This window comes from Eschrichtius robustus, chromosome 4 (assembly GCF_028021215.1).
Source record: "Eschrichtius robustus isolate mEscRob2 chromosome 4, mEscRob2.pri, whole genome shotgun sequence".
Lineage (NCBI taxonomy): Eukaryota > Metazoa > Chordata > Mammalia > Artiodactyla > Eschrichtiidae > Eschrichtius > Eschrichtius robustus.
The window spans coordinates 36,432,520-36,446,601 of record NC_090827.1 but is presented as its reverse complement, the minus strand read 5'-3'; the positions used below and the strand labels follow the sequence as shown (position 1 = coordinate 36,446,601).

Below are 14,082 nucleotides of genomic sequence, written 5' to 3'. Positions count from 1 at the left end.
TAGGAAGCAGAGAGAGAAGACTGAAAATTTGAAACTGGATGTAGTCAGTCAAGAATACTGCAGTGTCTGGGAGCTGATAAGGGCTTTAAGGAAATTTAGAAATCTTTAAAGGAATGGATGATATGATCAAGGCTTGTCCATAAGAAAAGAGAACTAGAATAATTGAGAATACCAGTGGATTCCAATGCAGTGAAGGGAACTACAGAATCCCTAGGGGCTTACTTGAATAATATTTGGAAATGACTGTGACTTGAATTTAAAAAGAAACATATTAAATATTTTAAAAATACTCTATAGGTGTGGTGCATAGCACATCATATAATATTAGAAGTAAATGAACATTAAAATTTTTAGTATTTTAGAAGTTAGTTTAGAAAGTCTGAATTTTCACAGTCTAGAATATTTTATAAAGTTTAAATTTTTTAACAATGGTGATTTGCTTTTAGTTTATTCATTCCCTCCTCTATTCAATAAATAAATATGGAGCACCGAGTTCAGCAATTTACAAGAGGAAAAAGAGAGAATTCTCCCATTTGCCCAAGCAGTGGTAGTGTTTTCCCTCAAGGTGTTTTCATATGTGCCCATACTTTATAATAATTTATAGAAGAAAATTTTTTTGATTTAAAGATTCATCATCACCTAATTACAGTCATGGGGTAGCTCCACACTTGAATGCCTGTTCTTTTACTTTGCTGGGAAAAGTTGAAAGAAAAGTCATTAGAGGGGCTTATTCTGGGACCAATGAAAGCTGACCTGAAAGGATTTAATTAAAATTTACATAATTGGTGCTCAGATTTTTGATATCCAGCAACCCATCAGCAGTAAAGACCTGGGAGGAGACCCGAGAGGAATCAGGCAAGAAAAGGGAGTCGGCGGGCTCCGAATTCCACCATTCTCTCTCCATCTAGGTCCTGGGGTAAGAATTTGGGTTGCCCTAGTAAAGCCTCCTTTAAATTTATGCAATCACGGATGCTTCTTCTTCATGGCTGGTGAATATAGGAAAATTTAAATTGGAACAAATCGAGATTGTAGCAGATAAATTTGTCTTTGGTGAGATAAATCAGAACCCTTGGATTTTCTTCTTTAATCTTGTACAGTAGTATCATGTAACGAATGGTTAAGTGTTTGGGCTTTGAAGTCAGACTTGGGTTTGGGATAGACTGTCACTTACCAGTTGCATGACCTTGAATTCATTGTTCAGCCTCCCTGAGCCTGATACGTCTTTTTTTGTAAAATGGGAATGGTAACAATAGTACCTAACCACAGTGCCGTTATACGTCTCAATATAATATGTGTACATGAATAATAGAGTGCCTGGCACAATGGTAAATCCTCTGTATCTGTAGCGTATGGTTTTAATTATGCATTATCTCCTTAATATACTTTTTAAAATTAATTTTTATTGGAGTATGGTTGCTTTACAATGTTGTGTTAGCCTCCACTGCACAACAAAATGAATCAGCCATGCATATACAGATATCCCCTCCCTTCTGAACGTCCCTCCCATTTAGGTTACCACAGTGCATTAGGTAGAGTTCCCTGTGCTATACAGTATGTTCCCATCAGTTGTCTATTTTATATATAGTATCAATAATGTATATGTGTCAATCCCAGTCACCCAATTCCTCCCTCCCCAGCCCTTTCCCCCTTGGTATCCATACATTTGTCCTCTATGTCTTTGTCTCTATTTCTGCTTTGCAAATAAAATCATCTATACCATTTTTCTAGATTCCACATATATACGTTATTATACGATACTTGCTTTTCTCTTTCTGACTTAGTTCAGTCTGTATGACACTCCCTAGGTCCATCCATGTCTCTACAAATGACATAATTTCATTCCTTTTTATGGCTGAGTAATATTCCATTGTATATATGTACCACATCTTCTTTATCCGTTCCTCTGTTGATGGACATTTAGGTTGCTTCCATGTCCTGGCTATTGTAAATAGTGCTGCAATGAACATTGGGGTGCATGTGTTTTTTTGAATTATGGTTTTCTCAGGGTATATGACCAGTAGTGGGATTGCTGGGTCATATGGTAGTTCTATTTTTAGTTTTTTAAGGAACCTCCATACTGTTCTCCATAGTGGCTGTATCAATTTACATTCCCACCAACAGTGCAAGAGGGTTCCCTTTTCTCCACACCCTCTCCAGCATTTATTGTTTGTAGATTTTTTGATGATGGCCATTCTGACTGGTGTGAGGTGGTACCTCATTGTAGTTTTGATTTGCATTTCTTTAATAATTAGTGAGGTTGAGCATCTTTTCATGTGTTTGTTGGCCATCTGTATGTCTTCTTTGGAGAAATGTCTATTTAGGTCTTCTGCCCATTTTTTGATTGGATTGTTTGTTGTTTTGATATTGAGCTGTATGAGCTGCTTGTATATTTTGGAGATTAATCCTTTGTCAGTTGCTTCGTTTGCAAATATTTTCTCCCATTCTGAGGATTGTCTAAATGGAATCCAAATTGGCAAAGAAGAAGTAAAACTGTCACTGTTTGCAGATGACATGATGCTATACATAGAAAATCCTAAAGATGCCACCAGAAAACTACTAGAGCTAATTTATGAATTTGGTAAACTTGCAGGATACAAAATTAATACACAGAAATCTCTTGCATTCCTATACACTAACAATGAAAGATCAGAAAGAGAAATTAAGGAAACAATCCCATTTACCATTGCAACAAAAAGAATAAAATACCTAGGAATAAACCTACCTAAGGAGGCAAAAGACCTGTATGCAGAAGACTATAAGATACTGACGAAAGAAATCAAAGATGACACAAACAGGTGGAGAGATACACTATGTACTTGGATTGGAAGAATCAATATTGTGAAAATGACTATACTACCCAAAGCAATCTACAGATTCAGTGCAATCTGTATCAAATTACCAGTGGCATTTTTCACAAAACTAGAACAAAAAATTTTACAGTTTGTATGGAAACACAAAAGACCTCGAATAGCAAAAGCAATCTTGAGAAAGAAAAAAAAAAAAAAGGAGCTGGAGGAATCAGGCCTCCCTGACTTCAGACTATACTACAAAGCTACAGTAATCCAGACAGTATGGTACTGGCACAAAAACATAAATATAGATCAGTGGAACAGGATAGAAAGCCCAGAGATAAACCCACACACCTATGGTCACCTAATGTATGACAAAGGAGGCCAGAATATACAATGGAGCAAAGACAGCCTCTTCAATAAGTGGCGCTGGGGAAAACTGGACAGCTACATGTAAAAGAATGAAATTAGAACACTCCCTAACACCATACACAAAAATAAATTCAAAATGGATTAAAGACCTAAATGTAAGACCAGACACTATAAAACTCTTAGAGGAAAACATAGGCTGAACACTCTTTGACATAAATCATAGCAACATCTTTTTTGACCCACCTCCTAAAATAATGAAAATTAAAACAAAAATAAACAAATGGGACCTAATTAAACTTAAATCCTTAATATACCTTTAAGAAACTCTGATATTGTTTTGCATAATGGAGATATGCTGCCCAAATGGGGTGAATCTCATTGGCCAGAACTATGTTTCAAGGCAAGGCCCTAAACTTCCACAGTGGAAGTTGGGAAGGGAAGTGCATGATTTTTAACAAGGCACAGTGCTACCCTAAAGAAAAAAGTTGTCGCTCTGTTGGATATTGAGTAAGTAATCAGCAGTGTCTGCCACAAAGACATAAGAATGACACAGCTCCCAGGCCTAATGATTTTCTAACAAAGATTTATAAATGTTCTCAACATTGGGACATTCTGAGGGCATTTGCTAAGACTTTAAATCTTACCATCATCATTAAGAAGAGAAGTGGTTACTGGTCTATGTAAGTGGCAAGATAATAACCAAAGCCTCGTAGATGTCACTCCTGAATCAGTATTGTCAGTTTGCTTCCCTGTTGCAATGTAAAATTGGGTTGCCATTTAGTTCACCAGTCATGATCTTGGTGATGTGACTGTCTCATTTATTTAGTAAGCATTTATTGAAGGTCCACTGATCTTGGAAATACAAGTAGAGGGAAAATATAGAAGCAACATCCAAATTCCCAATGGATTTCTTGTTAAGTTGAAGTTATACAGAGATGACAGACATCTACTGGCTAAATTCTGCCAGTGACTCTCTCTGTTTGGATGCTTAGAGAAGTTCCCTAAGATGCTCATGTGATCAGCCTCACTGGAATTAGGGCTACCAAGTCCTAGCCATTTTCCATTACCAGAGGAATCCAGGTTCTGTTTTCTTCTATTGATTTTAAATGAAAAAAAGCAGGTGTAGAAAACACTTATGGTTCTTTACCAAATTAAAACTCTGTTAGTAAGGATTTGTTGAGGCTAACTCTTGCCCAGAATTATGCAAAAAATGCCATAAGACTTTTCTAAGTTGATCCCAGGATGTTTGCTAATAACCAATTCCACAAACCCATGTTGGTTGTAGATGTTGGCATAAGTCTTATGGTTGAGAGGAGCTTGAGTGAGACTGTGGGGCAGTTACTTCCATTCTCTGGACCTTGGTTTCCTTATATGTATTGAATAAGAAGAGAACATTGAACAAGATAATTGTTAAGGTTCCTCCCTGAAGTGAGATTTGGGGCCGGATGGAGATGCAGTTACTCTGGAGACCCTGATTCTGTTACTCAACCCTGTGTAAGTTTTCAATTGTGGGGTGCATTGCGGTGAGAGAGATCCTCGAACTTTATGCCTTGGTTTCATCTTCATGGAAGGGAAGCAGTTAGGGTTAAAGAAAGATGAGTCCTCTCCTGGATCCAATGTTCTGTCAAGTAGAGTTTAATAGAGTTTCCTCCCAAATTCTGCCAGATGGATTTATTTCATGAAAATTTTTGGAGAAATACTTCTTGGGCCTATGCATGGACTTTAATGCTTAAGTTTGTTAGGCATTAAAGTCTGAAATGAGGCCAAAAAAGATCAAGGCTGTGAACTCTTTTATGACTAAAAATCTTCACCCACTATTTTTAATTGAGCACAGATTGACTCTTACTAAATTCTGCTATCTTAGCTGTTCCTTGATCTGACATCTTGACCAGCAGAAAATCCCATATTTTGGGAGAGTGTTTGGAATGGTCTTTAAAGGGGAATTTGGTTGCACTAAGACCTGCAGAGAGGTGGTCATAGGGAACCTAATAGCTGTGTTAGGACCTGCCGTATTACCCTCAGTTGAAGTGACCCTTAAAAAGAAAAGGAATTTGTAAAAGATATAGAACCGCAAACACTAGAGCAAAGATATTAACCCCCAAAGAGTCCTAAACCACAGCTGACTCCTTAATTCACAAGCAGCCCTCAGAGGGCGGCAGCTTGTCTTAAGCCCCTGAAATCAAAGGACAGAGCCAGCAGGGAAAGGACTAACCAGAAAAATCACATGCCCTGCCTGGAAATGATTGGATAGGTTTTAACCCTATAGAAGAGTACTGACTCTAAATGCTGAGGGTTTCAGAAGTTCATTTGCGATATGCCTCGAAACTCTCCAGGCTTGATGATGAAAGAAAGAAAGACTCAAAATACCATCTGTCATAATGGAAAACCCATGTGGCCCCACAGCCTCTTCCTCATTGAGCAGCTGATGCAGATTTAGTCAATCTGGACAGTTATTTATGTGTTGAGGTCACATTTTGGCCAATCTTTTGCTTATGGCTTTAACCAAATAAAGCCTTCTCTCTCCACATTTCTCTTGCCAAAGTCAGGTTGAGAGATGATTCTTTGAGAGGATTATTTTGGCAGGAGATACAGGGATCTTCTCACACAGCAAAACACAGCGACAAAGCCAGATGATACACCAGTCAGGGAGCTAAAAGATGTTAAAACTGGAAGAAGCAAAGTAAAGTCCTTTCCTTTGCCCCTCTTGTTCTTTGAGGGGTTCTGTTTGTTTGTTTGTTTGTTTGTTTAACAAAAATGTTCCCCAAATGTCAATGAAAGGCCCAAGGGAACTTTCTATAGTAATAACTAGTTTACCTCAGAGGGGCTTGGCTTTTAGGATTTTCCCATTTGACCTTCCTCTTGTTCCTTCTTTATTCTACTTCATGACATATTACAGTTTCTAATTTCTCTGTGGCTGGAAATACTCTAGGCTGACACCTTCAAGAAGAGAGACGGAAAGAAATCCTAGTGTCTGTGAACTGTTGCTAAATCTACACATGTCCACTTGTAACCAAGAAATTAAACTCAGGGCCAAAACACAAGAGAAGAAAGAAAAGTCCCTTCCTTGTTTGTGGTCACCTTTGGCAGTGATTCCATATGGCTTGGAGGAGCTTCAGTGAGACCCATGGTCTGCTGTCTCCTCTCCCAGCGTCACTAGCCAGGTTACCTGGGCAATCAATTCAGTCCTCTGGGTCTCGGTTTCCTTATATGTAGGAAGAGAACATTGAACAAGACGATCCTTCAGGTTCCTCCCTGAACTAAGGTTTGGGGAAGGAGGGAGCCTTAGTGACTCTGGAAACCTTGATTCTATTATTCAACCCTGTACAGGTTGTGGGGTGCACTGAGGTGGAAGAGGTCCTGGAATTTTATGCCTTGGTTTCATCCTTATGGAAATGAAGGAGTTGGATTCAAAAAAAGCTGAGTCCTCTACTGGATCCAGTGTTCTGTCACGTAGAGTTTGATGGAGCTCCCTCCGCAAATGTACCAGATGGGTTTCTTTCATGGAAGTTTTTGGAGAAATACTTGATGGATGGGCTTCATCTTCCCAGGATCTGTGCATGAAATGAGACCTTTCCCCTTGGATGACTAGGTCACAAGAGGAGGAGTTTGGCATCCTGTCTCTTGGCTATTGGGCCTCACCATTATGAATGAGGGGCCTCAGTTCACCATAAAGGGGAGGAGCTAAGAGCCTTGCATTGGGACCACTAAGATGAGGTGACTCTCCAAATGCCCTGTTCCCATATTCCCAACTGTACTGTAGGGGATAAAAGTGCTTGCTCCTGCACACCTATTTACTTCATTTAAAACAAAAATGTATTTAAGGAAGAGGCAAAGACCCAAATGGCAGTCAAAGCAAAGACCGTGAGTGGAAAAGTAGAGAGAAAAACATCTAATGAAATAGTACCAAGTAGCCAGGAATTTATGGGAACAATTTATGGATATCTCAGGCATCAGAGTATAAGAGGATAAAGGGAAATAACATGCTTTGTAGGAGAGAGAATCCTCTGAGACACTGTATAAAAAATATATAATAAGTATTTGCTATAAAAGAAATGAAGAAAATCATTTGCATCTTTTTAAGATAATGAAACAAATATTAAAGGATATGGGAATAAAGATGAAGAAGAGCAAATTTTAAAAAATAATACCTATATTCCAAAATTTTTCGTGACTTTGGACTGATTGAAAAGCAGTTAGTGTTATGTGAATTTTTCTGTGATGTGTTATGCTTCAATAAAAAGTTTTTAAAAAGCATATTCCTTAATAATTTAAAAGAAACTTTTAAAAAGTTTTTTGAGCAGAACAAAAGAAGACAATTAAGATGGAAATGGGCTCAGATGGCTGTAAACTTATTGCTGTTGACAGTGGACATGGAGAGTTCTTCACAGGATGCAGGAGTTTTGGAATAAAGCTTGTCAAAGGCCAGACCTAACTTCCAAAGGCCCAAGACCAAGAGTAACCATAGGAGGGGTTTCAATTAAGAACGTCGTAAGTTAGAGAAAACCCAACTAACAGTGGCTGAAACAAACAGGGGTTTATTTTCCTCACATAAGAAGTAAGTCCAGAGCGGTAGTTTCTGCCATTTTTTCAGCTACTGGAAGATGCCATCAAGGACCCAGACTTTTCCCATCTTTCCCTTCCTCCATCCTTGGCAGGTTGCTTTTCATCCTCAGGTCTCATATGCACAAAATGGTTTCCATAATCCCAGGCATTTCCTCTGTGATCAAGGCAAGGAAAAGAGAGAAGAGGGCCAACACCAAGCCTACCTTTCTCTTTGTCAGGAAAGCAAAAGCCTTCTCATTGGCCAGAATTTTAGCACATGACCACCCCAGCTGCCTGTACAGTGGGAATAGACAAGGGAGAAGGAAAGTTGAGAATAACTATTGGATTAACCAAAAAACAGCATCTGCCAGAGAATTTGTCTTGAAGAGAATAGTCCTGTGGCTTGTTATTGGGAAGAAGTAAGGACAGAGCACCTTTGGGGATATGGCTCAGGACTGCAAACATTTCCACTAATAAAATCATTCAATCACGGTTCTTGGGTTGAGTTAAGACACCATTCAGAAGGCAAGTAGCCTTATTTTTCACCCTGAATTGGCCATTAGCCTTAACTAATGATATTTCCAGGGCTCAGTCTTTCCCACTATAAAATAAGAATAATGTTTATTCCCTGCCCCACTTGGATCCTTTCATTCAGTCATTCATTTCTTCAACAACTATCTACTACCCACCTGCTGTGTATCAGGCACTGTGCCCATGCCGAGGATGCACAGATAAATCCTGCAGAACCCCCTCCTTCAGTGACGCACCTTCGAACAGGGAGAGGAGGCCAGCGAACATAGTTACTGAGCACCGCCGCGTGTTGGACTTGCTGGGTACTCTGTATTAAAAAGATGCATATAATATAGAAGATTTGTAAACAAATAATATATCAGGTAAAGTGGCGCAATAGAGTATTCATAAAAGTGCTTTGGGACAGAGAAGGGGAAATGACTCGTTACCTGGGGAAGTGGAGAAGGCTTTACCGAGGAGATGCAGTCTGAGATAGCGCTTGAAAATGAGCTGGAGTTTGGTGCAGAAAGAGGTGCCAAGGTGGGGAGTAGCTGCTGTGGGGGGGGCATAGTTGGTTCAAAAGCACTGATGTCTCCAAAGGCACTAGCTTGTTCCCGGAAAGGTGAGTCGCTCACTCCACGGAGCCCTTGGATGGTGGGAGGTGAAGTGGGGAGCTGAAGGGGGGAGATGGTTGGAGCCGGAGTATGAAGGACCTCAGGATCCATGCGCAGGAGTTTGGTCTGGGGAAGCCATTGGAACACAGGACGAGACATAACCTGATCTGGGCCTCAGAAAGATCATTCTGGAACCCATGAGGAGGGGCTGTTGGAATGGAGAGAGGGGCTGTTGGAATGGTACCCATGAGGCTCTTTAGGAGGCTTTTGCAACAATCCTGGTGAGTGATGATGACTCAGTTAAGGCAGTGGGATTCCAGAAAGATCTTTGAGGTCTTTGTGGTTTTTTTTTTTTTTTTTTTTTTTTTTTTGGTTTCCAAAGTTTATCAAAAGTCAAAGAACAGGAAAACTTTACATTAAAATATGGCAATTTTAGCTTTCACAGTGTCCACACGCACACAAATCAAATCGTGATATCTTTTTGTTAAACCTGTAGCATGTGACCGCAGAGGTAACCAGGCCAATTCGTTTGGTTCCTCCGAGAAGGCGATGGAGCACATTACCTGTGACTGTGAATTGAGCTTTAAGACGCACACCCTGGGGACACTCGCCACTGTCCATGCAGTGATCTGCTTAATGTAGGGTTAGTCTGTATTGCTAACGCGTAGAGATCAGTACAGGCCTACGCATCCGCTTTTATAAACATTTATCAATAGGTTCACAATTTAAATAGTTTTCAATGTTTCTGGCAACTTTCGATCCTCAAGAGCTGCAGACAGAGTGCGCTGCTGTCTTCCAGAATGCTTCCTGGAGAGCCGGTGTCCCAGCTGGCAGCTCTCCACGGTGATGGGGCCAGTCCGGCTTCCAGAAGGCAGGCTGTGGTGGTTCTAAAGCCTGGCCTTGCTGGGTGTCCATCACATTCAGATATCACTCTGGAACCAGATGGACAGCTTTTGGTGGTACATACACAGAGACAGGAAGAATCAAAAAATTCTGTGTTTTTCTCCCATGGCATGTGGCTGACACCATCTCCAGGAAATGTGGGAGGACGTAGCATCTGCTGAGCTCCAATTTCAGCTCTGGGAAAAGGAGAGCAGGCCTTTTACTTTAGTACTTGTTTAGGCAAAGTGATAATTCCCCTCTCGCCCCTGCACCTCCACCTGCAGCCTCACCCCGCTGTGATTTCAAGGTCGTGTTCTGGGAAGAGGCTCCTACGGCCAGGTTGCCTTGCTCCTGCGTGTGAAATGACAACGGGCGGCCGTAGCAAATGCAGACAGCAAGCGGGGCAAGGAGCCGGTCCTTGGACAGGGCTTGGGGTCCAGGCCCCAGGGGTGTGGCTGACCAAGCCTGGCCGCCCCCGTGGTGCCTCTCCTGCCTCCACGGCTGCAGGTGGGCTTTCTGCTTGCCCGCAGCACAGCCTTCATGGTTCTAACCATTTTCTAGGCCAGTGGAGGGAATTGGACTTTTCATGATGCTTCAACGTCTCAAGCGTGTGACTAATATTATTAAGAGACGTCTTTCTTTTTAATTGCAACTACTTGTTCAGTCTGTGACCCAATTAGTTCATTCTTGTGGTGAATGTATTGGAAGACCCTGTACCCTCTCGATCTCTCCTTATGATTACTACTATCATCCTCCTTTGAAGCACTGTTTTGATTACACACTTCAAAGGAGCTGCTAAAATACCCTCTCGCGCCATGCGGTGGAAATGCCCATGGCTTGGACTCAAGGGCGGTCGTCTGAGAGGGGTTCCTGTCCGCACATCTCAGAGCCCTGTACCTCCCTTTTCACCTTCCTTCCCCCAAAATTCCGCCCCTTCCCCTGAAGAGGTTCGTAGTCACGCATTCCTACTCTAATAAGAAGACTAGCTCTTCTCTCTGAGGCCCAAAAAGCTACGTTTAACAAACACAGGTAAATCAATAAATGTGCCTTATCAGTGTTAGGATGGCTGGCAGGTGCCTCACAGCAAACATTTTTGCAATTTCACCATCAATCCCCCGCCCCATTCCAAACACACATTCGTATTTACTTCTTTCCTGAGATCACACTATCTGGCAAGTCTGAATTCAAATGAAAATTGATCCAGTTGACTCACCCAGATCCAGGTGGAAGCCTGTATTTGTAAATGGGAAGCAGTTTTAACCGAATTGTGTGAAATCAAGTTCTTTGTTCTGATGCTGTCTCTGCCCAGTGGTCTGAATGTTTTCATCTACTTGGTTTTTATGAAAAGTTCTTTCCATGTGGTATCCGGTTCTATAAAGCACTACCGTGCTGTAGGAACATTCACAAGAATTTACTGAGGTAAAGGACAAGATATTGACTCAGTAAATTATTTGTCTTGCTCTTCAGGGTTGAGGCCAAAAGCCCTATTAGTGGTCCAGACAAGTGTCCTCGTGGAAGTGTCCCCTTCCCTCTTTTTGCTACTCTGTCATCTCTCTCCTTACCTTACTGTAGAAGGAATGTTTGTAGAATCCATTACAGTTCAGTGAGAAGAAATACGGATGAGAAAATTAAAGGTAACTCAATGAATGATGACAAGAAAATAAAAACTTTTTAAGATGACAGGAGAAGGTATTAACGCCCACTTAGGTCATTCATGGCTGCGAATTAGGTACAGAAGACCTTGTGGTTCTCGTCATTTTCCCTAATATGATGAGACTTTTGGGGAAATTCTGGTTGTGTACTCTTGCATTAGGGAGTTTTATGTGGAGTAGTGTCTGAGTCCGTTCAGGCTGCTGTAACAAAATACCACAGACTGGGTAGCTTGTAAACAACAAAAATGTATTGCCCACAGTTCTAGAGGCTGGAAGCCCCAGATCAGGGTGCCAGCATGGTCGGGTGAGGGCCCTCTTCCAGGACACAAACTGCCTACGTCTTGCTGTGTCCTCAGGTGGCAAAGGGGCTAGGGAGCCCCGTGAGGCCTCTTTTTTAAGGGCACTAATTCCACTCATGAGGATCCACCCTCATGACCTAAGCACCTCGCAGAGATCCGACCTCTAAAAACCACAGCCTTGAGCACTAGGGTCTCGATACATGAATTCAGGGGGGATACACACATTCAGACCATAGCCAGCAGTACGCAGTTGCCATCCCTGAGTCTGTGTAACATTAAGTTCCTCATTAAGGATTCTGCACAACCCAGAATACAGGGCAAAGCCTGTTTTCATAAAGGGCAGTGAAAGTGTATTTCTTTTCAAGAGATGGAACCATCTATTTTTACATCAGAATCTGAGCTTCGGCCTTCTTGATTTACTGTCTGGTGGCGAGGGTCTGCATTTCTGGAATTTTAACATGCAACTCAACCATTCACTCATTCAGCACCTATTTATGGAGTGCCAACTGTATACCGAGCACAGTGCTAAACCAAGCTGTCAACCTGCTGGAGGGTTAGGTCCACTAACCTTTAGTGAGGAAGGAGAGAAACCACGGGAGACTTGACTAAAATTGGAATCCATGTGCCACCACAGCTTTCAAGAATGGCCTTCTTAGAGACAGGAGCTGAGCATGAAGACCAGAGGTTACTTGGACTTATCAATACTTGCAGTTTACCAGCACATTCTTCAGAAGGAAGTCTTTGCTTAAGTCCTGAATGTTGACTAAACTGAAATGTGTTCACGTTGCCTTGTTTATTCCTCATGCTGCTTTGTTCTTTTGGCCCAGAAACAGAAAAGATAGTCCTCGAGGCAGGAAATGGGTTGCCCTCTTGGAAATTCAACGACCAGCTTTTTCCCTGTGACGTGTGTGGGAAAGTATTTGGCCGACAGCAGACATTGTCCCGACATCTGTCTCTGCACACAGGTGAGTCAGGGTCTCCCTGCCAGGCCTTCCCTCCCTGGACCACCAGCTTCTCCATGATCAGGAAGCTGTGTCTCTAAGAGAATTAAACCAGGAAGTGGTAGAAATGTTTTTATCCGGACCTTTTCAAGCCATTTTACCTGGCATGTTCAAATAAGGCTCTGGAAAGGGTTTTTTATTTGTATTGAAAGGATCCATTGAGTTCAAGGAGGATTGATGAGAAAAGATACACATTTTTAGGTGTGTTCAGGTAAAATTTCTCAGCTCTAAGGAGTTTATTGCTGTCACCTTGAGGGTGCAGGGCATGGGGCTGCACCCCATCTTATTGGATTCATCTCATTGCGGTAGGTGGAAGCGGAGGGGAAAAGAGCACCTTGGTGGAGAAACAGTCTCTGTCTTTATTTACATATAATAATGGAGAAATATGGTTGATTCTGAGTGTTGGGAAGCGGAAACCCGAATAAATAGTAACTTAATCAATGCAGCAATAATAAGCAAGGGCAATAAGAAGTGAGGTAAAATCAATAGCAAACAAAAAGCAAGATGGAAAATAAAAAAATGAACTATTTCAATCTTTACACTGTAGATCAGCCTTGTTAAAAGTTCAAATGTGTCTTATTTACAGGAAACACAAAACAAAATGGCAAAGAAAATAAAAGTTTTGTATCTCACACAAAATTTAAAAAGGCAAGACAGTAGTAGTATGGCAAGATTAATTTCTCTTTATATATATATATTTTTTTTTAATATTTTTAATCTTAACGATTAAACCACTAAAGACAAAATTTAGTCATATACTTAACCACAAGGAAAACTTTCACATGTTAAAAAAAAGTAGAGGTTCTATAAGCCACATTCTCTGAGCATACTTAAATGAAATTTAAAATAACCAAGGATCCATAAAATGTCCTACCTAATTGGACCAAAGGAAAGGATCACAAATTCCAGACATCTAGGAGGAATGAAAGGGGAACATTCATCCTTAACCTGGAACGAATAGCTACAGCTCTGGTCCACGGGACATTTATAGACTTACACATTTTAATTGGAAGGGAAGAAAAACAAAAATAAAGGAACTTAGCACTCATCTTAAAGAATTAGTAGAAGAACAAAATCTAGGAAGAAGACCATAAAATAGATAAATCCCTTAAGTCTGATTAAGAAAGGAAAAGGAGGCAGAAATATTCAAAATTAGCAATGAAAAAGGAAGCCTAATTCTTTTTTTATACAATGTTTAAAGATTACTTTCCATTTACAGTTATTACCAAATATTGGCTCTATTTCCCATGTTGTACAGTACATCCCTGAGCCCATCTTACACCCAGCAGCTTGCACCTCCCCCTCCCCCCCATATTGCCCCTCCCCGCCCACACTGGTAACCACTAGTTTGTTCTCGATATCTGTGAGCCTGCTTCTTTTCTGATATATTCACTAGTTTGTTGTGTTTTTTAGAGTCCACA

At 41.0% G+C, this 14,082-nt stretch overlaps 1 protein-coding gene across 5 annotated transcripts in view; it reads left to right on the top strand.

The window, feature by feature from the left end:
* The window catches only part of ZNF827 (zinc finger protein 827), a 178,342-nt gene that overhangs the window by 143,999 nt on the left and 20,261 nt on the right, over positions 1 to 14,082 (top strand). For all 5 annotated transcript variants that reach the window (XM_068542576.1, XM_068542577.1, XM_068542579.1 and 2 more), the window contains exon 9: positions 12,488 to 12,625. In XM_068542576.1, the coding sequence (XP_068398677.1) occupies positions 12,488 to 12,625 (138 nt within the window). The remainder of the gene's footprint in view (positions 1 to 12,487; positions 12,626 to 14,082) is intronic.